This window comes from Mesoplodon densirostris, chromosome 4 (assembly GCF_025265405.1).
Source record: "Mesoplodon densirostris isolate mMesDen1 chromosome 4, mMesDen1 primary haplotype, whole genome shotgun sequence".
Classification (NCBI taxonomy): Eukaryota; Metazoa; Chordata; class Mammalia; order Artiodactyla; family Ziphiidae; genus Mesoplodon; species Mesoplodon densirostris.
In genome coordinates this window covers 75,460,286-75,483,824 of record NC_082664.1, presented here as the reverse complement: position 1 = coordinate 75,483,824, position 23,539 = coordinate 75,460,286, and the positions used below count along the sequence as shown (strand labels likewise).

The 23,539-nt window shown below is 51.6% G+C and overlaps 3 protein-coding genes across 11 annotated transcripts; 1 reads left to right on the top strand and 2 right to left on the bottom strand.

Moving 5' to 3' along the window:
* Positions 1-5,562, bottom strand: CBLN3 (cerebellin 3 precursor). Its single transcript, XM_060096373.1, has 4 exons — positions 5,358-5,562; positions 3,222-4,214; positions 2,809-2,928; positions 1-2,469 (listed from the first exon to the last, which is right to left on the bottom strand). Exons 2-4 carry the CDS (start codon positions 3,519-3,521, stop codon positions 2,272-2,274), a joined length of 618 nt encoding a protein of 205 aa, XP_059952356.1. The 5' UTR covers positions 3,522-4,214; positions 5,358-5,562; the 3' UTR covers positions 1-2,271.
* KHNYN (KH and NYN domain containing) lies at positions 4,435-12,981 on the top strand. 4 transcript variants are annotated; one of them, XM_060096364.1, is made up of 8 exons: positions 4,440-4,672; positions 5,330-5,550; positions 6,366-7,486; positions 7,642-7,772; positions 7,859-7,955; positions 10,573-10,680; positions 10,889-10,990; positions 11,530-12,981. In XM_060096364.1, the coding sequence occupies exons 2-8, from the start codon at positions 5,350-5,352 to the stop codon at positions 11,780-11,782; spliced, it is 2,013 nt and encodes a 670-aa protein (XP_059952347.1). In that variant the 5' UTR covers positions 4,440-4,672; positions 5,330-5,349; the 3' UTR covers positions 11,783-12,981. The 4 variants fall into 4 exon arrangements, 3 of the variants coding, with proteins under 3 accessions (XP_059952349.1, XP_059952347.1, XP_059952348.1); XM_060096365.1 differs by lacking the exon at positions 4,440-4,672 and adding an exon at positions 4,898-4,915; XM_060096366.1 differs by lacking the exons at positions 10,889-10,990; positions 11,530-12,981 and adding an exon at positions 9,371-9,470 and having other exon boundaries at positions 4,435-4,672; positions 10,573-10,661.
* Positions 12,982-14,351: 1,370 nt separating this feature from the next.
* On the bottom strand, positions 14,352-17,451 carry SDR39U1 (short chain dehydrogenase/reductase family 39U member 1). 6 transcript variants are annotated; one of them, XM_060096367.1, is made up of 6 exons: positions 17,388-17,451; positions 16,942-17,048; positions 16,765-16,847; positions 16,268-16,389; positions 15,360-15,503; positions 14,352-15,086 (listed from the first exon to the last, which is right to left on the bottom strand). In XM_060096367.1, exons 1-6 carry the CDS (start codon positions 17,449-17,451, stop codon positions 14,674-14,676), a joined length of 933 nt encoding a protein of 310 aa, XP_059952350.1. In that variant the 3' UTR covers positions 14,352-14,673. The 6 variants fall into 6 exon arrangements, with proteins under 6 accessions (XP_059952350.1, XP_059952351.1, XP_059952354.1 ...); XM_060096368.1 differs by having other exon boundaries at positions 17,360-17,423; XM_060096371.1 differs by lacking the exons at positions 16,765-16,847; positions 17,388-17,451 and adding exons at positions 16,696-16,764; positions 17,261-17,335.
* Positions 17,452-23,539: the final 6,088 nt, after the last annotated feature.

The following is a 23,539-nucleotide window of genomic DNA, read 5'->3' as shown; positions in this document are numbered from 1 at the left end:
ACCGGGACACGAACCCGTGTCCCCTGCATCGGCAGGCGGACTCTCAACCACTGCGCCACCAGGGAAGCCCCAACCCTGCACTCTTTATCTGCAGATTCTTCTATGTGAGACAGAAATAATCTGCCATCTTGTTTAAGCCATTATTATTTTGGGTTTTACTGTTACTGTAATCTCATTATAATTAGTAGGGTAGTATAGAGGCCCCCTTTCCCAAGAAATGAAGGATCATGTTTGAGCAGTGAGCAGTTATCTTTTGGATGTTTGCCTAATTCATGTTCATGTAACACACTGTTGGAGCTTCTTTCTTCCTAGTTGTAATATATGACCTGATGGTGCCAATCAGTCTCTTTCATTTTTGGTACAGTTCCAACTTTTTCTGGAATTACTGAGAGCTCTCTGGATCCACCCCTCCCTACTTCTGCAGATAAAGAAAAATAAGTGCACCTTATGAATAGATATAATATCTGCTATACTTATACTCTTCTACTTATCAAAATTAACTAAAAATATCCTATTATAGTCATACTTCTTCACTCAGTATATTAACTACATTTTTGTACATTGTATAGTTACTTTTTCCTTTTTGAAAATCACAACAGAGTTGTGGGTTTTAAAAATTCACCTTGTTCCAATTAACAATATTATTTTCCTTTTGATTATCAAATTGTCACAGAATGTCAATTTGTGGAAGCCTATTAAAATTGGTTCCTTTGCCTTCTCAGCTCTACCCTACATTTAAGAAAGTATCTTTGCTTTTTGTCTTCACCAATAGGTTCCAGGCCTAGAGTTATTTATCACATGGAGCTATTCTCCAAGGGACCTTGAGTCTTTTTAAAGGTAAATAATATTTGAGGCAAAGATTCAGGTGCTAAGAATGCATATCAGATTTTTTCCTGATGTTGTTTCTATGCCGCTTTAGTGACAAAGTTTGAAAAAGTTATTTCTTTTGAAAACCCCAAATTCACATTGGGATTTCCTATTTAACTCAGGCACTACCAAATCCTTTTTTATTTGACTCTGACATACAGTTTTACATTTATTTTCCCTACAGCATACCTGCTTGTATCCTGTAACCCCTGAACCCAGTTATAATGTCGTGTTCTCTCTTTAGTGATCCTATAGGGTCTCACTGAGCATCATTCTCTAATTACTTTATTGATAGATTCATCCATGCTGGGCCAATGGGACAGAGAGGTGAGACAGAATTTATAATACTGGCAGGAGAGTGGTTGAAAGGATGAATTATGGAATCCAAGGAATTTTAAGGAGGAGGATAAGACAGCACAAATCAGGAGAAAGAAGAGAGGTTGTGGGATAGTGTGGGACAGGTACAGTGAAGGTCCCTGAGAGAGCTGGGAGGAAGGAGGTGGTGGTCAGAGCATGAAGTGATTGAACTTAAGACTACAAAGGCGGAGCAGTTCTAGGAGGGGGCCACGGTCATGTGTTCCATGCCTGGAGATCTACAATTGACCACATGTGACCTACCTCCACCTCCAGCTGCCAAAGGAACCTTTGTATACCCACTCTCGGCCAAAGCAAACACACACACCCATGTCTTGGGTGGGGAGATGAGGGCCAGAGTCCATCTGGGATCTGCCACAAATAGACGCCCGGTTCACCGTCTGCTGGCTGCCCCAATGTACATGAAAAATGTATACTGTGTTCAGGCTGGGTGCATGCCCCCTTCCTGCCGCACCAGCCACAGGCCCTGGGCTGCTCTGTGGCCCTCCCCACAGTTCTGCTACTGGCCGAGTCTCCCTCCTGCTCTAGTCCACACAGTGCTGGCTCAGCTTCTGACTGTGCTGGCCGAGATCTGTCATGCTGGCACTCCTCACAGGAAGGAGCCTGCTGGGTATGCTGAGGCTGGTCCATCTGGTCCCCTGTAGGGGCCTGTCAGGCTCACCTGTACCATCTGTTCCCAAATAGCACTGAGCAGGAAGCTGGGTTGGAGTTGGGGGGACAGGAGGAGCAGAGTCTGCAAAGTAGCACAGGCCTCCCTACCTGCCAAAGCCTGCCCTGATCCTAGGGCTGCAGGCAGAAAGAGATGCAGTGAGAGGCAACTGTGAGGGGCAAGTTAAGAGGGGCAGGTCCCGAGACACCAGAGCTCTACTCTTCACCTTGGATGTTTGGCACGGGGTCCCATGCAAGGACGTGGAATAAAGGCAGCCAGAGGGAGTCTCTCTCCTGCCCTGAAGATGCTACTTCTGGGGCAGGAGAGGGCAGAGGGCAGGGGTCAGGGGCTAGATTTCCGTCCTTGAAAGGCTTGAGTCCTCAGAGTGGGAAAATGAGGAAGCCAGAGAAGCTTGAATATTTCCAGCCACCCAGCAGGTTCCCTCGACGCAGGCGCAGAGATACTCGGTCCCCGGGGTCCAGGGGCAGTAGCACAGAGCTGGTGGCTGCCTCCCGGGTCACGTCTGGGTCGTTGGCAAAGGCCGAGATGACAGGCCATGTGTTCAGCATCAGGCTTACCTGGGGAGGGGAGCCCAGTTAGCACCTCTCCCCAGTCCTTGTTCCGGGAACCCCACTTCCCTGAGGGCTTCCTTCCTTCCCTGCAGCCCCAGAGGGACACTCTGGAACCTGGGAACCCGAGGCTCAGAGCACCCTCGTGGGAGGGCTGAGAGGTGGCCAGTGTTGGACTCCGTGCCTCCTTCACAGTCTTTGCTAGGTGGGCCCTTTCCCACCTTGCTCCTGGCCCCCCAGGATGTAGGCCAATGGAGGTCTGCCTGGGGATCCCCTGGGCTCCACTTATTTCCCCCTTCCCTTCCTCTCCTGAGCCGGGGATGGGACAGGGCCTAGGGTTCAGGTCACCTGGACAGTCTGGCGGTTGTACACCTTCACCACATGGAACCGGAAGCTGTAGACGCCCCGGACAGGGGCCACGAAGGAGCCTGAGGCCCGGTCAAAGCCACCGCCCTCGTTCACCAGGACCTGTGAGAAGCGACCCTACTGAGTGGGGCTTGGGGATGCCTGGGGCTCGGGGAAACCAGGATTGGGGGGAAGGGGCAGTGAGTAAGGAACGGAAGGGGTGGCAAGTAGACCAAACAGGAGGAATGCACGGATTCAAAAGCAGTGGTGAGAAAGGGCAAGGAGGGTGTGGTGGGAATGAAGGGAAGGGAGCCGGGCAGAAGGCTTGGGGGCAACTGGCCACAGCAGGGCTGTTTCCTTAGCAGCACAGTGGGTTTGGACAGTGATTGCAGGTCTTTGCAGGGTAGAGGGATTACCTGGTCGAAGTATATGGCTCCACTGGTGCCATTGCCGATCTCCCCTGCTGGCTCGTGGTGGTGGCTTCGGACTGCAGCAAATGCCACTCTTCCAGGGGGCGCCTCTCCCAGGGCTGCTCCCCCTGGCCCCCCTGCAGCAGCTCGGCTGGGCTCACAGACCACCAGGCACTCACCTTCCAGGAGGACTGGCTCTGTCCCCTCCTGGGCCCACCCGGTCCCCAGGGCCAGAAGTGTCAGGGCCAAGGTCAGCCCGGGGCTGCGTGAGGGACCTGGTGGCCAGTGTCGCTTTGCTCCCAGCATGGCTGAGTGGCTCAGTGACCCACAAGCCTTCTCTGTCTGCTCCTTGGCTTTGCGCACCTCTCCTCCAGGCTCTCACCACCCCTCACCCTGCTTCTCAGCTCTCTCTCTGGGACTCGTGGTCACCTGGTCTTGGCATCTCCCTCTCCATCCCTCTCTGTGCCCCACGACTCTGTCCTGCCTCTCACTCCTGCTGTCACTGCAGTTCCTGCCTCCTCGGCAGGGCACAAAATGACAGCAGCTGGGCTCTGGGAGGGAGAGGAGAAATGAGGCAGCCATATAGGAGGGCTACAGCCAGAACCCCAGGGCAGCCCCTCCCGAGAGCACTGAAGGCTGGAACTGGGACGACAGAGAACATGGGTGTCTGTGTGAGGCTGTGAGTTCTTGTATGTGTATGTGTGTGAGTGTGTGCGTATGTGTGAGACAGCTCCTACAGCTCCTCCCCTCTTCAAAATCCGTCGCAAGTCAGCAGCCCTCTTAGCAGCATCTTTTCCACCGTTGGAGAAAAGGGAGTGTCCTTGTGTTTTCCCAGCAACTGTTTTGATGGAAAGTGCTTGGCTCAACAGTGCCACTATCCTGTGACCTTGGGCCCGTCTCTTTCTTTCCTTGGTCTTCTATATCTTCATCCGAAGGGACTGCATTCGTCCCTTTAAGGCGCTCTTCACCTCCATCTCTCCATGAAGTGGTTCCTCATTCCTGAGAAACAACTGCGTGGAGCGATTGAAAACTCAGAAGAGCGCGGAGACGTGACCCCGCAAGCTTGGAGCAGGAGCGGGCGAGTGGGCGGGGCCGGGGGAGCGAGTAGGCTGAGGGCGGGGCCGGGGGAGGGACCCGGCTGGGGCCTGGGCCCGGGCCAAGGCTCCGGCCGCGGGCGGGGAGCAGCCTGCAGCTGGCGGGGGCGGGCGCGCGCCGGGGCTCGGTGCAGGCCCAGCCCCGGGAGGGGCCCGGCTGACTCCGCCCCCGGCCAGGAAGTGACTCAAAAAACTGTTCGTGATGTGGGGAAGAGAGGTCCCCGTTGGGTGAGGAATCGGGAAGGCCCGCCCAGATTCGGGCCCCTCGCCCTTCTTCCCTGGGCCGGGGGCGCGGGCGAAGCTGGGGCCGGCGGGCACCGAGTGGCGCCGGCGGGACTGAGGCCGCGGCGGGCGGCGAGGCGGGTAGGCGCGCGCTCCCCGGCGCTCGGGCCGCGGGAGCCAGAGGCCGCAGTGCAGAGCGCAGTCGGGGGGCGGCAGCCGCCAGCGGCTATGGGCGGGGCCCGGTCCGACCCCTGGGCCCCGCGTGGGGCTCGTGGCGCGACCGAGGGGTGCAGCAGACGGCGGGGGAAGGGGGAGGGGTGGGAGTGGCTAGAACCTTGGAAATGGCTGACAAGGGACCCAGAGGACAGCCCAGTTCAAGCCCTGGTGAGGATTCATCTTTAAGAGGGCGTCTTGGACCCGGAGATTGCAGAGACCCGGAGGAGAGGGACTCTTTCGTCACCTGTCCCCTCCTTCTGGCCTCCAGACCCAGCTGGATACCCCCCGCCCCCACCGCCCCGCCCCCGCTTCCTGCCCAGGGCTGTGGTCATTTTCCAAAGGCCACACACCCATCCCAGAGAGACAGCCTTGTTTATCCATGACTTGTCTCCGGAGAGAAGGCCCTGTGTCCAGATAATCTGACATTCCCTCCCTATCCCCAGGATGGACTGAAGTGCTGGTTACCTCTTGGGTTTACCAGTTTGGTAACTAGGTGCGACCTGTTGATAGCTGGTGTAGGCCAGGAGACCAAATTTGGGTTGAGGGGACATTGAGGCTCTGAGCTGCTTTCCCGCCTTCCAGGGCTGGGCGGCCAAGGAGCCATGCCTACCTGGGGGGCTGGCTCCCCGTCCCCTGACCGTTTTGCGGTGTCTGCGGAGGCCGAGGACAAGGTGCGGGAACAGCAACCCCATGTGGAGCGCATCTTCAGGGTGGGGATGAGCGTCCTCCCGAAGGACTGTCCTGAGAACCCTCACATCTGGCTGCAGCTGGAGGGCCCCAAGGAGAACGCCAGCAGAGCCAAGGTGAACGCCTCTCCCTGACCCTTCCGGGGAAACAATGACTCCCTCCCCTGAGGAGGCAGAAGAGAGGAGGGGCTGGGGAGGATCTCCACTCTTTGCTTGTCTCACTGGCCCTGAGCTTTGAGGAGCTTCCGAACTCTATTTGTCAAGAGTTTTGGTTTCATTTCTGCTGCGGATGACCCAGATTCTGCCAGGGCTTGGAGATAAGTGACTCAGTTCAAATCAGTTTGTACTCTTTGGGAGAGAAGAGATAATCTGGTTGGGCAAGCAGGCCCCACCAAGGAATTCACTGAGGGGTGGGAGGCCACACTGATTCCTTTGGAGTTAGTCAGGACTTACAGTAAGGCGAGACCAAATACCATCATTGTGGTCCTAGTTTGTTTCCTTATCTATAAAATGTGAATAATAACAGTATCTACCTCACTGAACTTATTGTGAATTAGATAAAGCATGGAAAGCGTGAGTTCAGTAAAAGTTATCAATGATGATCGTTAGGATGGAAATATACAACACGCATACACACACATAAATGTTGAGAAGAGACAGCCTTTTAACCAACTAATTATAACAGTTACTTAAGTTGAGGCAAGTTCTAAATGGAAATTCAGCCACAGGCTGTCAACTGAAAAGGCAAAGAAGTGAGTTTCTCGATCCCCTCTTAACCGCCACGTTTTTCAGGATCTGTAGGGCTCCATTGCTCTCCTCAGGCATCCTGGAGCTCAGAGGAGAGCAGCGGCCCCGAAGGAGCTATTGGGCCACTTAGGATTCCAGCAGTCTCTTTTTTTTTTCCTACCTCCCCTCCCTACCTTTTCCCCCAGGAGTACCTGAAGGGTCTCTGCAGCCCAGAGCTACGGAATGAAATTCACTACCCACCCAAACTGCACTGCATCTTTCTGGGAGCCCAGGGCTTCTTCCTTGATTGCCTGACTTGGAGCACATCAGCCCACCTGGTGCCGGGGGCGCCCGGCTCGCTGATGGTCAGCGGCCTGACCGAGGCCTTTGTCATGGTCCAGAGCCGAGTGGAGGAGCTGGTGGAGCGGCTGAGCTGGGACTTTCGGCTGGGGCCATCCCCTGGAGCCTCTCAGTGTGCTGGAGTGCTGAGAGAATTCTCTTCTCTGCTGCAGTCCCGGGGGGATGCCCACACAGAGGCCCTGCTGCAGCTGCCCCTTGCTGTCCAGGAAGAACTTCTGAGCCTGGTGCAAGAGGCATCCAGGGGGCAGGGGCCCCAAGCATTCCCGTCCTGGGAGTGGGGGAGCCCAGGTCTGCTGGGTGCTCAGCACCAGGGAGTCAGGAGTCCCCTGAGTGACGGCAGGGAGTCTCTGGACACAGGACCTGCAGGGTGGCAGGAGTCAAGGGGAGAGAGACGTGCTATGGAGAAGGAGGGGACAAAGCACGGTGGTCCCAGGGAGATGGATTTGGGGTGGAAGGAGTGGCCCGGGGAAGAGGCCTGGGAGAGACAAGTGGCCTTCCGGCCACAGTCAGGAGGAAGAGAGGCAGGACAGGCAGTGCCTCTGAAAGGGAAGGCCCTGGGGAAGGAGGGGGTGCCTCAGGAAAGAGGAAGGTTCTGGGTCCAGGGCGAGCCTCCTGGCACCCAGGGCCCCTGTCAGAAGGCAGCCCAGCCCCGGGGAGCCTCCCTCCTGCAGCGGCTCCATAATGGGGAAGCCTCACCTCCAAGAGTGCCCAGCCCCCCACCAGCGCCTGAACCCCCTTGGCACTGCGGAGATCGAGGGGACAGAGGAGACAGGGCAGACAAGCAGCAGGTCGCGGCTCGAGGTCGGGGGTCTCCGTGGAAACGAGGCACCCGGGGGGGTAATTTGGTGACTGGCACACAGCGTTTCCAGGAGGCCCTCCAGGACCCTTTTACCCTGTGCCTTGCCAATGTGCCGGGCAAGCCAGACCTCCGCCATATTGTCATCGATGGCAGCAACGTGGCCATGGTGTGAGTACCTGGTGGGGCTGAGAGTCCTGGGGAGGGGGATGAGATGACGAGATGGGCAGTTGCATTCACCTAGGGGATATGTGCGAAGTGGGGGGCAGTACAGCCAGGCTGCCAGGCCCCCCTGGGGGCAGAATGCTGACCCCTTTCCACTGCAGGCATGGCCTCCAGCACTACTTCTCCAGCCGGGGCATTGCCATTGCTGTGCAGTACTTCTGGGACCGTGGCCACCGCGACATAACTGTCTTTGTGCCTCAGTGGCGTTTCAGTAGGGACTCCAAGGTCAGAGGTGAGTTGGGACTGGTCTTTTGTGTCCGGGGATGGGCCCTGCTTCCACCTTGAGGGTAACCCCATTGTGCTCCTCTCTTTCTATAGAGGGTCACTTCCTGCACAAGCTGTATTCCCTCAGCCTGCTCTCCCTCACTCCCTCCCGGGTCTTGGATGGCAAGAGGATCTCTTCCTATGACGACAGGTACTTGCTTCTCTCTTGGTCACAGGCTGGACATTCAAGGAGCCAAGTGGGAGACTGAGGGAGAGACAGAAGCTCCTGACCCTTCACACTGTCTGTAAGCCTGAGTCGTGGGACAAGGGTCAGTTCTTCTCCGTGTGCCCCTATGATTGGGGAGGTAAACCTGCCCTGCAGGCAGGATGAGATGGATGGTGGACAGCTCTGTTCGTCCCCTCATCCTTCACTTTTCACTCATCAAACTAAAGGATGCCTCATATTTATATAGTGCCTTACTGTCTAGAAAATACTGGTTTAGTGGAAAGATGGGAAAGCCAATGACATGAATAGCTGACAAATGCCTCTTACAACCTGGATGTCCAAACACATAGAGAAATTCCCCAACCTTCTGGAAAAACCAGAGTAAATGTTCAAAGTAATGATAAATGAAGAAACGCATTCCATGCATAATAAGACTGTACAAAACATGGTATAATAAAAGATAGTGAAAGATCACTGGTCTTAGAATTTGCAGGTCTGGATTTGAGTCCCAGGTTGCACAGTCATTGACTGTGGAGTCTCTTAGTGGATTAATCTCTTTGTCTCAAGGTCTTCTTCCATTCATTCATCCTCCTTATGAATGTCAAAAGAAGCTAAGGTATGTGTTTGTCTCACTCAAGGCGCTGGGCAGGAGGGCAGTGATATTCCTTAGTTTTTCATGGATCCAATCAAGTGTGGCAGAGGGCCTTACCTCTGTTGTACAGAAATGGAGACGGAGGGTCAGAGTAGTTAACTTTCTTGGCAAAGGCTATGAAGTAGCAAAGGGAAAATGAGAACTTAAAGCTGCTAGCTGGTTTAACTGAAAAACACGGGGCACATTCCCTCCCCAGTGTGCACACAGTGTGGGAGATGGGTGGATTTTAAAAGCTAACTAACCAATTTAAAAAAAACTAGTGACAAGTTCTTTATTCTCTAGGATTTCGGTTTTAAATTAAAAACGAGTTTCCAAACTGAAGTGATTATATATTTTGTTTTTTCAAATACTCCCTAACAGGAAAATGGTATTCTACAAAAAGTTCACGTTCTCCCAGTGCTATTCTGTTTTACGTCTAGATTTCACAGGTTATCTGCGCTATGGAATCTTCTTTACACGCCAGCACTGACAGAGTTAAAACTGAAGGTTGAGTCAGTTGTAATAAATTTTGAAGGCACATGTCTGTACAGTGGTGTACATCCTGATAGGCAGACAGCACAATATGAATTTGGAATTTTGCCTAGTTACAGTGAAAACACAGTGGCACGTAGCACAGGCCTACTGAATACTGCGGAACAACGTATGATGTAACGTGATAATAGTAAAATATGCTTAACTTGAAAATACCTTTTATACATTATGTGATACCATATACATTTTTATGTCATCTTCTTAATTTGTTTCCCAGACAGAAACTCAGAACCAGACACCTGTCACACCGAATCCTGATTACTAGTCCCCTCTATACCACACTGTCTTTCAAATACTGACTGCCTGCTTAGTACTAGGTGCGTGGCCTGCCGAAGGAAGCAGGAATGCAGGGAATCAGGGAAGACCTGATTCTCGAATTCAGAGAGCCCAAAGAAACTGTAAACCAAACAGTACAGAATGGAGAGGAAAGGGATCTCCCTTCTGGCTGGGATTTTGTGGGAAGAGAAGGCTTTGAGAGTTTTTGTTGATTGATTGACAAGGACATGGGACGCGTTGGAGCTCTAGGTTTTAAACCTGTTAAAAAGGACTCACCTCACGAGTCCTACCCCAGTCCTGTGGAATCAGAACTACTAAAGTGGGGCCCAGGCATCTATTTTTTTAAAGTTCCCCTGGTGGTTCCGTTCATCAGTGAGGTTGGGGAAGCCCCTTCCAGATGGAGGGAATAGTTTGAGAAACATGGAAGTCGGACAGCACGGGGCATGTTTGAAGAACAGGGTGTAATCTGATCATTGATTTTGGCAGGAGCTGAGTACAGCAGGGAGTATGGGGTGAGATAAGGCCGTAAGAGTGGCTTGGAGCTGGGTTCTAGACGGCCTTGGCTGCCAGGCCTGGGCGTGTGGAAATGTTTGGTAGATAAAGGGCAAGTTTGGAAGACTTTTGTGTAGGGAAGAGCATGTTCTCTTGGGGGAGGCCAGGAGAGACTGGAGGGTGGTAAGTGGCTGGGGGCAGGGGACCCCCTCATCAGGAGGCTATGCAGTAGTACCATGCTTGCAATGTCAAGGTAGCTCAGATGGTAATGGTGGGACTGGAAAAGATGGAAGCAGAGTGGAAAGCCTTTCAGAGGAGGAGCATGATGGATCTGTGACTGATTCATGGGGGCACGGTGGAAGAAGATAGAGCCAGAGCCAGATCTTTCTGTCTCATACTAATGAGGCACAAAGTGTTGAGTGGAGGATTGTGGTGACTTGAGGGGATGCTATTGGGGAACCACGATGGACTCATCTTTCATGGGTTTCCTTTCTAACCCGTGGCACCTGTACGCAGTCAGTCACCTGGTGGCTGGAGCAAGGTGAAGGGGCCAGAACTCCATCACCAGAAGTGGGTCACGGGAGTCGATAACGCTCTTTGGGGTTGGGACCTTGGAGAATCCCAATATGGCTGCCGTGGTTTTCGTGGCAGGTTCATGGTGAAGCTGGCTGAAGAGACCGATGGGATCATTGTCTCCAATGACCAGTTCCGGGACCTGGCAGAGGAGTCTGAGAAGTGGATGGCAATCATTAGAGAGCGGTGAGGGAGCCCTCCCCTGAGCACAGGGCACGGACTCAGACCTTTCTCTAAAACCAGCTCTGCTCTGCCACCGGGTGAGGACTCTGGGAAGGGGCTGACATTGCTTTGCGAAGGATGGTAGCTGGCAGCTTCTGATGGTGTTGGTCTTAGCTGTCCGGGAGGTGGGCAGAGGCCCCTCTGTGACCACACATCCTCTGTGCCCGTCCAGCCTGCTGCCCTTCACCTTCGTGGGAAACCTCTTCATGGTGCCTGATGACCCACTGGGGCGAAATGGCCCTACACTGGATGAGTTCCTGAAGAAGCCGGTCAGGTAATGCCTCAGACTCTCCTAGGCAGCCCTGGCTTTTGCTCTGCAGGGGCCTTGCAGGCCTGGAGAATTGGGGGAAGAATGACCTCAATCTGGGCCAGCTTTATTCTGTAATAGTTCAAGTTGCCTTGGGCTTGGCCCAAGGAATCCTGACTCAGACCCTTCTGGCTGGGAGGGAAACTCCTGTTTCCTGTTTTCCCTAATCAGTGTGTTGGACGGAGTTATTTGGAAGGTGCTTGCTTTTACTTACAGCCAGCTGCATTGAGCATGCCCTCTGTTGGACATAAAGTGATTAATTTATTAGCCTAGAACTAGATAGTGGCAGGTTCACCTTCCAGGTTCCAAAGGAACAGGCCATCTTCCCTTCAGAAGTGGGTTGATACTGCCCCCCAGTGGTCGGTTTCTGGAACTTCAGGGTCACTCCCCAGAGCCCAGACTAGGCAGGGCAGTTGACTGGGAGTGGAGAGCAGGGAGGCCCACTGGGCTCTCACCTCCCTCGAGGATGCTCATCAGTTCTTCCTGTTCCCTCTGCTTCTTCCCAGGGCGCAGGGGTCTTCTAAGGCGCAGCATTCTGCCAGGGGCTTCACAGAACACGGTAATCAGCAGCAGGGGAGAAAAGAAGAGGAAAAAGGCAGTGGTGGCATCCGGAAGACGCGGGAGACCGAGCGGCTCCGGCGCCAACTGCTGGAGGTGTTTTGGGGCCAGGATCACAAGGTGGACTTCATCCTGCAGCGGGAGCCGTACTGCCGGGACATCAACCAGCTCTCTGAGGCCCTGCTCAGTCTCAACTTTTGAGCCTCACCTGTCTGAGTGACTGCCACCCCGTCAGCTCCAGCCTCCTCCAGCTCAGCTCATTCTGTGAGGGTCCCTCTGCTGCTCAGACCCTGACCCCGTCTCACCCTGAGTTGGTGCTTTGTGTCAGGGAAGCACCAAGGAAGCGCCTTCGTGTGTGGGGAATGCTCTTGCCTGGGGCAATTTGGGGACAGGTCTGTAAGGTGACCTGATCTCATCTTGAGTCAGGACCTCAACCAGCTCTCAGGAGGTTCTGCTCAGCCTTAACTTCTTAACCTTGCTTTATGCAGGGTTTCTGTAGGGAATGGGGGCTGCTGGGAAGGGTGGGTCACGGAGATGGGGACTGTCAGCCCCTCCTCCACGATGAGCTGGGGATGGAGGCTAGGGTGGGTGGGAGGGGAATGTAGAACAGGTGGCCAGGAAGCTAAGCCTTTCCTCCTCCTGGCTGCTGCTCTGATGGCCAGAGGACAGGACGAGTCCCAGGCCTGGCTGGGCTCCTGGGCGCATCAAAGGGAATGCCGGGCCCTGGAAAGACTAGTGTTACGGGGTCTGGGTCACAGTGGGGCAGCAGGGATCTGGTGGAGAGGCAGAGGGAGACTTGGCTTCTGGTCTCAGCTATGCCTGCCTGTGACCTTGATTGATCTTGGTCTTTACTTCCGCCTACAAGTCAGGGGTAAAAAAGCCTGTTGGGAGGAGAGATGAGAACGTGGAGGAAAGCTCCTTGGAGGAAAGGTACTTGGACCAAGCCTCAGGTGTGTCTGTCTGTGGTTGCACAGGCTTCCTAACCAAAACCTCACTTTCAGAGAGCTGAGGGTCCTCTGTCCCCAGGACCTGTGCCCTAGACTTTTTAACACTGCATCCTCAGTATAATGTGCCCTATAATGGCTGCGTCCCTTTTGGGCAACCCCCCCACCCCCAAATCCACATTTACAAAACGGTTAATTAGGGGTGACTGTTTGCATTACCAGAAAACTCTCAGGGTTTCTTCCTATCAATGGCAGCTCTCCTGTTGCATTCAGGTGTTTGTTTACAGTTGAACGAATGTGTCAGAAAGTCCACAGTCCCCGGTTAATGCACTTGCTCGAGCGTTGAGCAGTCACCAAACCAGTGAAGCCATGTTCTGCGAGGAAAACGTTCATGTGACCTGACCCTAGCATCTTCTTTACAGAACATATATGTTGCATAAAGCGAGACCCACTTCTGCTCTGTGTGTGCGTGTATGCGGATGGGAGGGTTTATAGAGTTTGTATCTAGAGGAACCAATCTGGAAAACGAAAATTGAAGAATCAGAGTCAGAAGATACTTGACTGGCCACCAGACCAGCTGCTGTCTCCTCAGGACATTCTTTTTCCTCCTTGATTCCTACAGGTCATTGTCCTGTATCTGCTTGAAGTCCTCCTGTACCAGGGAATTTACTACCTCCAAGGCAGCACATCCATTCGTGGACAGTACTAGTCAGTCCTTCCTTCAGTGCATCCCCAAATATGCTTTTCTGTTACTTCTACCTTTGAGGCCGGTCATTCCATCAGGAACAGTACAGAGCCAGTCAACTTCCTAAAGAGTCCAAAACCAGATAAAGAAGACAGGTGTTCCTGGATTCTGTGCTGTCTGGGCCCTGCAGCAAGTCCCTGGACATGGCCCTCTTTTTAGGCTGATTTCTGTTCCCTGAGTGGCACAGGGAGTTGAAATCACCCCAGATCCTTGTATCAGCAACTAGCATGTGGAGCAGAATGATGATGGAGAGGGTCCTAGGGTCCCAGTGTCTTTGCCCCTCCCCATTGGTGCGGTCCACCACTACACTGCACTGAGCTGGGCTGGGGGCAGGCGAGTTGGAGAGGCTAGTTGGGGTGGTAACAGTGATTCAAAGACAACCCATGGTCCCCTCAGAAGAAAGGAGATTGGTTAATATGGCCTGAATTGGGGGCTAGGGGAACTGCTTCTGGTCAAACTGTGGCAGAAACCAGGGTTGATAAAAAGGGAGAGGCTCCTTGATGAATACTTGGGACTCTTTTTCCCTGAAAGGATTGAGTTTGTAACTTTTGATAGGTTCCTTGTACCTTTCACTTTGAATGCTGGTGGGAATGCAGTGGGCTCAAGGTATCTTCTGCCCTTTTGTGCTAGGGATCCTGGTTGACTGAAGTGGCCCCAGTCAGATGAGAGGCAAGCCCTTATCTTTTGACAGTCCTAAGCTTTGCACAGCTTTGTCCCGCAGCCTGATGAACTGGGGCCAGTGTGCGACTGCTTTATCAACTCACTGCTGTTCAGTGACAGACTGAAGGCTGTCCTGGACTTGGACCTTGTCCGTCCCTCTGCTGGCATCCTAATGGCACTGCATGAAACAAGTATGCAGGGTGACCACACAGCCCACTGGAAATGGATCACCATTCTTGCCTCTACCTCTGTCATAACCTCGTGCCTCAAATTTGTTGCCAGCTCTTTTGGCAATGGAGGGACCAAGAAGGGAGATGTTGCACATTATAACTTTCAAAACCCCATGTAAAGTAAAAGGTCTTCTAGGATGGCACTCCTTGAAATAAATTTCAGAACCCAGGTCAAAGAGATGAGCTGAAGCTAGTGAGATAATTTATCTTTATTGCTTAAACTGTGGAACATTCTCTACACAGCAAAAAGGAGAAATGGGCCAGGAACAGGACATGCAGGGAAACCAAACTTGGGAATTTATTTAGGAGCAGTTGAAGAGGGTAAGGTCCCAACTTGATGAGATTGCAACCTTCAAACAGCGGACAGTCTCTCAGTTAAGGTGAGGCAACAGGACAATGAGAAAGAGGAGATGGTTTCAGGTTTCAAGCAGAGGAGAACCTGAGCTCATAGTTTCTCATTAGGAAGCCCCTGCTGAGGGACAGGCCTCAGGCCCTTCCTTGAGCCTCCCCCACCTAGGATATGACTTCCTTCAAGGCGGCCCCCAGCTCTGGGAAGGAATACTGGTAGCCAGCAGCCAGTGTCCGCCTTGGGACCACCTTCTGGCCCTCCAGCAGCATGACGGCACGTTCTCGCCCAAAGACAGCTTGTACCACAGTGCTGGGGAGAGGGATGAAGGCTGGGCGGCCCAGGGCTGCGCCCAAGGCCCGGGCAAACTCAGCGTTGGTAGTGGAGGAGGCTGGAGCCACTCCGTTCAGGACCCCTTGCACATGGCTTGCTTCAAGGGCGTGGGCTAGGATTCCTGCCAAGTCTCTGATGTGAATCCAGGGGAAGAACTGGTGGCCTGAGCCGATGGGGCCCCCCAGGCCCAGGCGGAAGGGCAGCAGCATGTGACCAATGGCACCGCCTCCACGGCCCAGCACAACCCCTAGAGCAGGCAAGGACGGTACAGGAAGGCCCCTCAGCCTCCAGGCAGTCCCACTGCTCCTCCCTGCTTCCCCTTCCTCACCTTTTCCCCAGGCTGACTTTGCTCTGTGGCAGGCAAGGGGTGTGGCTCTCTTTGGGATGTCCCGCCCTCCCACCTGTAGGTTAGCTAGAAGTGGAGGCATCCTCTGTAAGCCCAGCTCCCCTTATCCCCCCACCCTCCCATCCCAGAGAAGACATTCCAACCCTGTCTGATACCCAAGGCCCTGGTTCTCACCTGAGCGCACCACCACTTGGCGTGTAGAATCTCCAGGAAGCCTCGCTGCAGCTTCCCATTTGGATACAAGGTTGGAGAAAAAGTCAAAATCCCCTCCTGGGCTGTCCTCGTCGTACTCGGCAGTCAGGCTGGGCTGGTAGTAAGCTGCCGGTGGAACAGCACTTGTTTGCTCTGCGTGTCCTTGGTCCTGTCTGGCCCTTTGCAGTCAAGGCTCCCCTTGGCCTCACCCTCCTTGGCCCTTGGGATCTCCCCATGGGAACTCAGAGCCATGGATATTTTCCCCTTGATCTTCTCCATGAGCTGACCTGTTCCGGCCCTGGAGTCATTCTTATCTTTCGTTATGGGGCTAAGCTGAGGTGCTAGAGTGAGAAGCTAAGAATAAAGACTTGGGTGCCAGACTGCCTGAGTTTTCATCTCAGCTCCACCATTTATTAACTCTGTGACTAAAGGCAAATTACATAACCTCTCTGTGCAGAATTTTTGCATCTTTAAAATGGGAATAATAGTATCTACCGCATAGGTTTTTTGTAAGGATTAAATGTAATATGTGCAAATCACTTAGAACAGTGGCTAGTTGTGTGTGTGTGTGTGTGTATATATTTATTTGGTCCCAAAGGTAAAATACAAGAATCAAGAATTCTGTTCCTAAAGAACTGTGCTATAAGAAATAAGGGACCTGGAAGTAGGTGGGACTTTCCCTGGCACTGGGAGCAGTGCCACTCCCCTCACTTTCTCTGAGGTCCCCATTTCTCAGTGAAAGTACACAAAAGTCAGGAGAAATATGCATGGAATGAGGGCCTAGGTAGTTCCCGCGCTTGGAAAAGACCAGCACTCTGGGGCCTGAGCCGCCCCTCACTGTGCTCCCTCCTTTCCCTGGCTAGTCTAAGGGTTGGTGGTGTGGGACATACCTACACCTGTGACTAAGACCCAGACCTGGGGGGATTGTGGGGCCTTGGCAATGGCTCTAGACAGCATTTGGGTGGTCTCCAGGCGGCTGCTGAGAACCTCTTTTTGGAAGGCTTCATTCCACCTGCAGGAGAAACAGGGGAAATAAAATGCCACTAAATACATGTACATACCCTTCCTTTCCTCTCTTTCCCTGGGGCCCATCCATATCCGTTTCTAATAAAACCCTGCATTGCAGCTTAGAGGAATGGTCCATCTCGTCTGTAGAAGAAAAAGGCACATCTACTTTGGGCAACCTGCGTGGGGAGCAAGGTCCACCAGCTGAGCGGGAAGAAGGGCAAGTGGCTGTGGAGGAGTGGGGGTGGGGGAACGAGCACCCCGGGATACGGGCTGAGTTCTCAATCTGGCAGTCCCATTCTCCACAGCTCACAGGTTCTCCTCAGAGTCGGCCCTCTCCTCCCTCTGCTCTGAAGGATGTCAGCTTCAGGGCCCGGCTGACCTGCGGAGAGGGTTGAGGATGTTCTCTCCCGCCAGATTGACGGCGGCATCGCAGCGGGGCAGCCCCGACGTAGCGAGCTCATCCTGTTGGAGAAAGCGCACAGTGACCGCGAGCCCTCGCCCTGCGCCACCAAACTAGGCCCCCCCCACCCCCCATGCTTCCAGAATTTGGACATACCCACGTGATCCGACCGGGCCCTGGCTTTCGGGAGACCAACGTCACTTTGTGGCCCCTGGCCTTCAGCAGCTGGGTTAGGGCTGTCCCAATGAAGCCCGTTCCGCCACCTGATCAGAAAATGAGAGGTGTTTATCCTCCCGGGGGCGCCTTCCGTCCCCACGTGGCCCCCTCTTCCGGTGCCCTCCCATCTGACGCCAGACTTCTCCCCTCCTCGCCCCCTCCCCGCGATGCAGAGGTGACACAGGTCACAGAGTTTAGGGAGATTCGGCTTCTAGGGCTCTGAGGCCAAGGCCAGGTTGCCTGTGCACGAGATGGTGACCTCTCTCAGAAACGGCCTCCTAGCCCTCAATTTCTGGCTATGTGTTCTTTGTATAAACCGGCCTCCTCCCACCCGCTCCCCCTTCCTGCCCTCCCTCACCCACAAGAACCCTCATAGCAACCAGGACCTAACGCGCCTGCGCAAGATTTAGAGTCCACCTCCTCTAGGACGACTGCACCCTTTCTGCGCATGCGTCTTTCGGGAAGCGCCCTCCACTTGTGGGGCGGGCAGGACTGGGCGTGGCCCTGCCTGGCGACCCGGAAGAATTCGTAGTGAAGGCTGTATATTTCACTGCAAGGAGAGGCGGGGATCTTGGCAAGGAGGCCGGGGGGTGGGGAAATAGACCGAGGGGGCGGGGAAAGAAGGGGAGGAGGCGGAGGAGGGAAGGTTTTAGTGTAGAAAAAACCTTTGACCTAAAGCCCGAAGATGCTCAGTCCTCCGAATTATGGCTGTCTCTTCAGTTTGGTGGATACGTAGTACAAGAGAATCCGTCCAGAGGTACAATGGATTTCTCTCTACCCGGCCTATTAGTTCACCTTTTCTTCTCCCTGTTCCGGCTCCTTCCTGTCGGCATTTAAACGTTCTCAAGTTCCCCTAGAGTTAAAATAACCCTTCTCCAGCCCTCTTCCTCCGCTAATGTCCTATCTTTCTCTTCACCTTCATAGCCAAACTTCTTAAAAGAGTGGTGTCCATTTTCTACTTCTACTTCACATCCGTCTGGCTTTGCCGTTATCATTCATTGCCCCTCTCGCCAATATCACTAATTTCCCACGTGTCACCAAAACTAACGCCTAGTTTTCAGTCGTTTTTCTTGACCTCTGTATCACTGGACACTTGCTGACTCCTCCCTCCCTTTGGAAATTCTCTTTTCTCGGCCTCAAGGAAAGCCACACTCTCTCCTGGGTCTTTCGCCCAGCTTTATTCAGTCTGTGTTGCTTGCTCCACCTCCTCTAAGGTCTTACAATGTTGATATTCCTCAAAGCTGGGTCCTACGGATCTTCCTTTCTTCCCATTGTGCACTTTCTCCCAAGAATCTACCTCGGTGAATTCGGTTACCAGTTTTTTCAAAGAAGACTTCCCGAATCGCCTATGAACTACAGGAGAGCCTCAGAGCTCCTGAATCCTATAAAAACTTCCCACTGGATATATCTTCTTGGATATCTAAAACCCTTTTGATTTTACTTACTAAATATTTCCCAGATCCATCTATTTCTATCTCTGCCACCATGACTCTTCTTCAAGTTATTATCCTCTTTGATCTATTTTCTGAAGTAGTCTCTTTAATAGATTTCTGCTTCAGCATGCTTTTCTCTCTCCAAACTGTCCCACACACTGCAAGTGGAATGGTCTTTTAAAAATATGTGGGGAAAATTCCTTGGTGGTCCAGTGGTTAAGACTCTGTGCTCCCAATGCAGGGGGCCTGGATTTGATCCCTGGTTAGGGAACTAGATCCCACGTGCATGCTGCAACTAAGAGTTAGCATGCCACAAATAAAGAATCTGCATGCTGCTACTAAAGATCCCACATGCCGCAACGAAGATACTGCACACAGCAACGAAGATCCCACATGCCGCAACTAAAACCCAGCACAGCCAAATAAATAAGTATTTAAAAATATATATATATATATAAAATATGTGGGAGGAACACTTTGTGGCATATGTATCCTGAAACACTTCCGTTACAAATGAATATGCTGGATAGAATTGAGCACATCTTCACTTAAGTGCATTGTCGAGTTAGCTAGAAAATAAAAGAACTCTCCAGAGACCAAAAACAAAGTGTGCTTTGGGACTGAGGCTATCTTGTGCTTTGTCAGTCAGTCTTTGTAACCCAGAGGCCTGGTTGACAGGAGACAATACCTGGGACAGTGCGGGCGTGGGGAGCTGTGGGGAGAGGGGGAGGAGAGTCTGCTAAGTCAGATGCCTTTAGACCACAGATTCAGGAGGGTGGAGGTCCATCAGTATCCTCATGGAAGTGAGGTGGGAATCCCAGAGCTTTGTGCCCCTTGTAAGAGGTGACATACATAGGGACAGCGCTCTGATCCCAGTAACCACTCCTCCTCCCCTGGGAGGCTGATGGAGAGCAGGTTTGTAATGCCTTAGAGTCTTTTTGCTCTGGGGTTCTGGAGATGGGTGGGTCAGCTTCTCCCTCCTCCTCAGCCTCTCCTTTGACAACTGATCTAGTTAAGTTAAACCGTTTGCAGATCTCAAAGTCCATCTGACACTTTGGCAGTTAAACGTTCGAATCCGAGCCAGACGACAAGACCTGAGAAATTTCTGTCTGCACATCTGGGTGTAGGGGCAAGTGCAGCTGGTGCCCTTCAGGAAGACAAGGGCCCCTCCTGAGTCTGTAGCAATCACAAGGACTTCTTTCATTGAAATGGGACAGTTTCCCCCACAGCTGCTTCCTGAAGCAGCAAAAGGAGTTGAGCACAGTCCCTCTGGGTGGTCAGGCCATCACTGTGGGGCGGGACAGGAAGCCAGGACTCAGGGGGTGAGTCCTCCTCCTCTTCCTCTCAGCGTGGGCTGGGGCAGGGCAGGATGAGGGGTTTGCTGGCAACTCTGCACCTTCCCCCATGCCAGCTCTGTGTGAATGCCCCCTGCTTCATTTTGCTTGGGCAGATTTTTACAACTTCATTCAGGCTCTGGCATGTAATTTGCTAAATGCTATTCACATCATCATTTCACATAGTTTCTAATTAAAGCATGATAGGACCAACCAACCAATCAACCAAGATCGTAACATGGAGATCCAACAGATAAAGGAGCCTAGAACCCCTCTGTTCCCCCCCTTCCTTTTTTTTTTTAAAGAAGATGTTGGGGGTAGGAGTTTAGTAATTTATTTATTTATTTTTGCTGTGTTGGGTCTTCGTTTCTGTGCGAGAGCTTTCTCTAGTTGTGGCAAGCGGGAGCCACTCTTCATCGCGGTTGGTCCCCCTTTTTAACATAGTCTCCTTAGACCCCAGAGTTTGTGGAGATAGAAGTGAAACCAAGCAACTCAGATTGGGACTTGAACCCACGTGCTGAGACTCGAACCTGGCCAAAACCTAGATTGGGACTTGAACCCATAGACATTTTTTTTTTAAATTAATTAATTAATTAATTTTTATTTATTTTATTTTTGGTTGCGTTGGGTCTTCATTGCTGTGCGCAGGCTTTCTCTAGTTGCAGTGAGCGGGGGCTACTTTTCATTGCGGTGCGCAGGCTTCTCATTGTGGTGGCTTCTTGTTGTGGAGCACGGGCTCTAGGCGCCCAGGCTTCAGTAGTTGTGCTGCGCGGGCTCAGTAGTTGTGGCTCACGGGCTCCAGAGCGCAGGCTCAGTAGTTGTGGCGCACGGGCTTAGTTGCTCCGCGGCATGTGGGATCTTCCCGGACCAGGGCTCGAACCCGTGTCCCCTGCATTGGCCGGCGGATTCTTAACCACTGTCCCACCAGGGAAGTCCCAGTTGCATTGTGGTTTAAATTTGTATTTTCCTGATTACTAATAAGGTTGGGTGCCTTTCATATGTTTATTCGCCATTTGGATATCTTATTTTGTGAATTTCCTGTTCAAGTCTCTTGTCAGTGTTTCTTTAGGGTTGTCTTATTTTTTTTTTCTTATTGATTGACAGGCATTATGTATAAATTCTGCATGTGAGCCCTTTGTTGGCATATGTGCTATAAGGATCTTCCTCCACAGGGTGGCTTGCCTTTTCACTCTCTTAAAGATGTCTTTTGATGAGAAGTCCTTCTTGTAGTCCAATTTATCAAATCATTTTTCCTTTAAGACAGTAATTCGCAACTGGGGGTGAATTTCAGATAAAATACAGGACTGCTAGTGAAATCTGAATATCAGATAAACCATGAAAAAATTTAATTATTTCCCAGGAAATTTTTGGGACACACACTGTTTTTGTTGTTGTTGTTGTTGAATCTGAGGTTCAGTTCTAACTGTGTGTTCTGTCCCCCCTCACCAAACATGGCAACATTTCCCCCAGGGGACATTTGGCAATGTTCTGGAGATATTTTTCGTTGTCATAACTGGGGCAGTGGTGGTGGTGCTACTGGCCTCAGTGGGTAGAGGCCAGGGATGCTTTTAAACACCCTGCAAGGGCCTCCCTGGTGGCGCAGTGGTTGAGAGTCCGCCTGCCGATGCAGGGGACACGGGTTTTTTATATTTTATAAAAAAATAAATAAAAAAAAATAAACACCCTGCAATGCACGGGACATTCCCCCACAGCAAAAATTTATCCTGTTCAAAATGTCAATAGTGCAAGGTTGAGAAACTTGTTTTAAGGTTAGTGATTTTTTTTTTTTGCAGTACGCGGGCCTCTCACTGTTGTGGCCTTTCCCGTTGCGGAGCACAGGCTCTGGACGCGCAGGCTCAGCGGCCATGGCTCACGGGCCCAGCCGCTCCGCGGCATGTGGGATCTTCCCTGACTGGAGCACGAACCCGTGTCCCCTGCATCGGCAGGCGGACTCTCAACCACTGTGCCACCAGGGAAGCCCAAGGTCAGTGATTTTTGTGTGCCTTGAAGAAATCTTTCTAAACCCCGAGGTGATAAAGATACTCCTGTCATATTGTCTAGAAGTTTTATTATTTTACTTTTAATGTGTGGGACACCTGGAACTGATGTTTGTGTGTGTGTGAGATAGGGGTCAAATTTCACTTTTCCCCATGGATATTCACTTGACTCAGCAATATGCACTGAAATGAGTGTCCTTTCCCACTGCCCTGTATTTCCTCCTTTGTCATAAACCAAGTGTCCATGGATGAATGTGTCTTTTTCTGGACTCCGTTCTGTTTCACTGCTCTAATTGATTGTCTTTGCATCAACATCACATTGTAATAATTGTAGTAGATTTAAAAAATCTCGATTTCGGGGGGTATCTTAGTTTGGGTTTTCCCAGAAACAGACCCTGATAACAAAGACTTGAGTGCAAGTAATTTATTTGTGATGTGATTCCTGGAAGGGGTGTGGCTTTAGGACTGTCAACCAAAGACGTGAGAGACAGAACAGGCCAAAGGCCTCAGTGGAAGGTTCTCTCAGGGATTGGATGCAGACAGGAAAAAGGCCCTATTCTCCACTCACCTCTTCAGATCCACTCTCCTCCCTGCTCTGTTACCCACCTTTTGCTTCATCTGTATCATTTTTTTTTTAGATTCCACATATAAGCTGTATCATATGATATTTGTCTTTCTCTGTCTGACTTACTGCACTTAGTGTGATAATCTCTAGATCCATCCATGTTGCTGCAAATGGCATTATTTCGTTCTTTTTAATGGCTGAGTAATATTCCGTTGTATATAAGTACCACATCTCCTTTATCCATTCCTCTGTCGATGGACATTGCTTCCATGTCTTAGCTATTGTAAACAGCACTGCAATGAACATTGGGGTGCATGTATCCTTTTGAACCATGTTTGCAAAAAGCAGATTTTAGTTCGAGAACTTTCTAATCTGAATGGTCAGAAAGTGGAGTAGCCACCTTGCTTGGTGATCACCAGATGAGGATGAGGTAGGAGGATTTAAGCATTTGGTTAGAGTGGCTGGTGGGTAAGTTAAGTTCCTTTGAGTGAATTTTCTAGTTCCTTAGAAGATCAGTGACAGAGAGAATAGAACATTGGTTAAGGGTCAGAAACTTTGTATGACTGTAGAAGTCCTTTTACCTTTCTGGGTTCTAATTACACAATTAGGACTTTGGATTAGGTGATAGCAATGATAGCTAACTTATATTGAGCTCTTCTGTGTTTTAAGCAGAATACTGGTTCATTTAATGCTAACAACAACTGTATGATTTGGGAACTATAATTACCTGTATTTCAGACATGAAGAAACCGAGGCATAAAGTCATTATTTTCCCTATGGTCGGCACGTAGCTACTAAGTGGTAGAGCTGGGATTTGAACCTAGGCAGTCAGTTCCAGAGCTGGCATGCTTAACCACTAAACCATACAGCTTTTCAGCGCTAAGTCTTAGTGTTCCAGCTCTAATCCTACTGTGATTTTGGGGTTAAACGAAATAATATTTGTGAACTTTGCATTATTCTATACAAATGACACAACTTCACATCTTGTATTTTTTTCGAAATGAGATTATTACATAAATCAGGCAAAGCCTCATAGACTGTGAGCTCTGATAGGGCAGGCACTGAATCTGTCTTATTTACTCTTGTCTCCCTGTGCCTGGGACACTGTAGGTGCACAGCACGATTTGTTTCTGGATTGAGGGCAGGGCCGTGGCAGAGAGGCACGTTTTTGCTCAAAAGGTGGCCAGCTGGGGGAGTCCTAGCCCCAAG

Bases quoted from the DNA above. Each gene is read 5' to 3' on its own strand.
- CBLN3 (XM_060096373.1), bottom strand. From the start codon at position 3,521: ATGCTGGGAGCAAAGCGACACTGGCCACCAGGTCCCTCACGCAGCCCC. The intron at 2,929-3,221 runs GTAATCCCTCTA...CGCTTCTCACAG, and splicing joins GAGCCATATACTTCGACCAG to GTCCTGGTGAACGAGGGCGG. The intron at 2,470-2,808 runs GTGACCTGAACC...TCCCCTCCCCAG, and splicing joins ACAACCGCCAGACTGTCCAG to GTAAGCCTGATGCTGAACAC.
- KHNYN (XM_060096364.1), top strand. From the start codon at position 5,350: ATGCCTACCTGGGGGGCTGGCTCCCCGTCCCCTGACCGTTTTGCGGTG. The intron at 7,487-7,641 runs GTGAGTACCTGG...TTTCCACTGCAG, and splicing joins GGCAGCAACGTGGCCATGGT to GCATGGCCTCCAGCACTACT. The intron at 7,956-10,572 runs GTACTTGCTTCT...TTTTCGTGGCAG, and splicing joins ATCTCTTCCTATGACGACAG to GTTCATGGTGAAGCTGGCTG.
- SDR39U1 (XM_060096367.1), bottom strand. From the start codon at position 17,451: ATGCGCAGAAAGGGTGCAGTCGTCCTAGAGGAGGTGGACTCTAAATCT. The intron at 16,390-16,764 runs GTCAGCCGGGCC...TTTCTCCTGCAG, and splicing joins ATCCTCAACCCTCTCCGCAG to GTGGAATGAAGCCTTCCAAA. The intron at 15,504-16,267 runs GTATGTCCCACA...TTCCACCGGCAG, and splicing joins GGTCTTAGTCACAGGTGTAG to CTTACTACCAGCCCAGCCTG.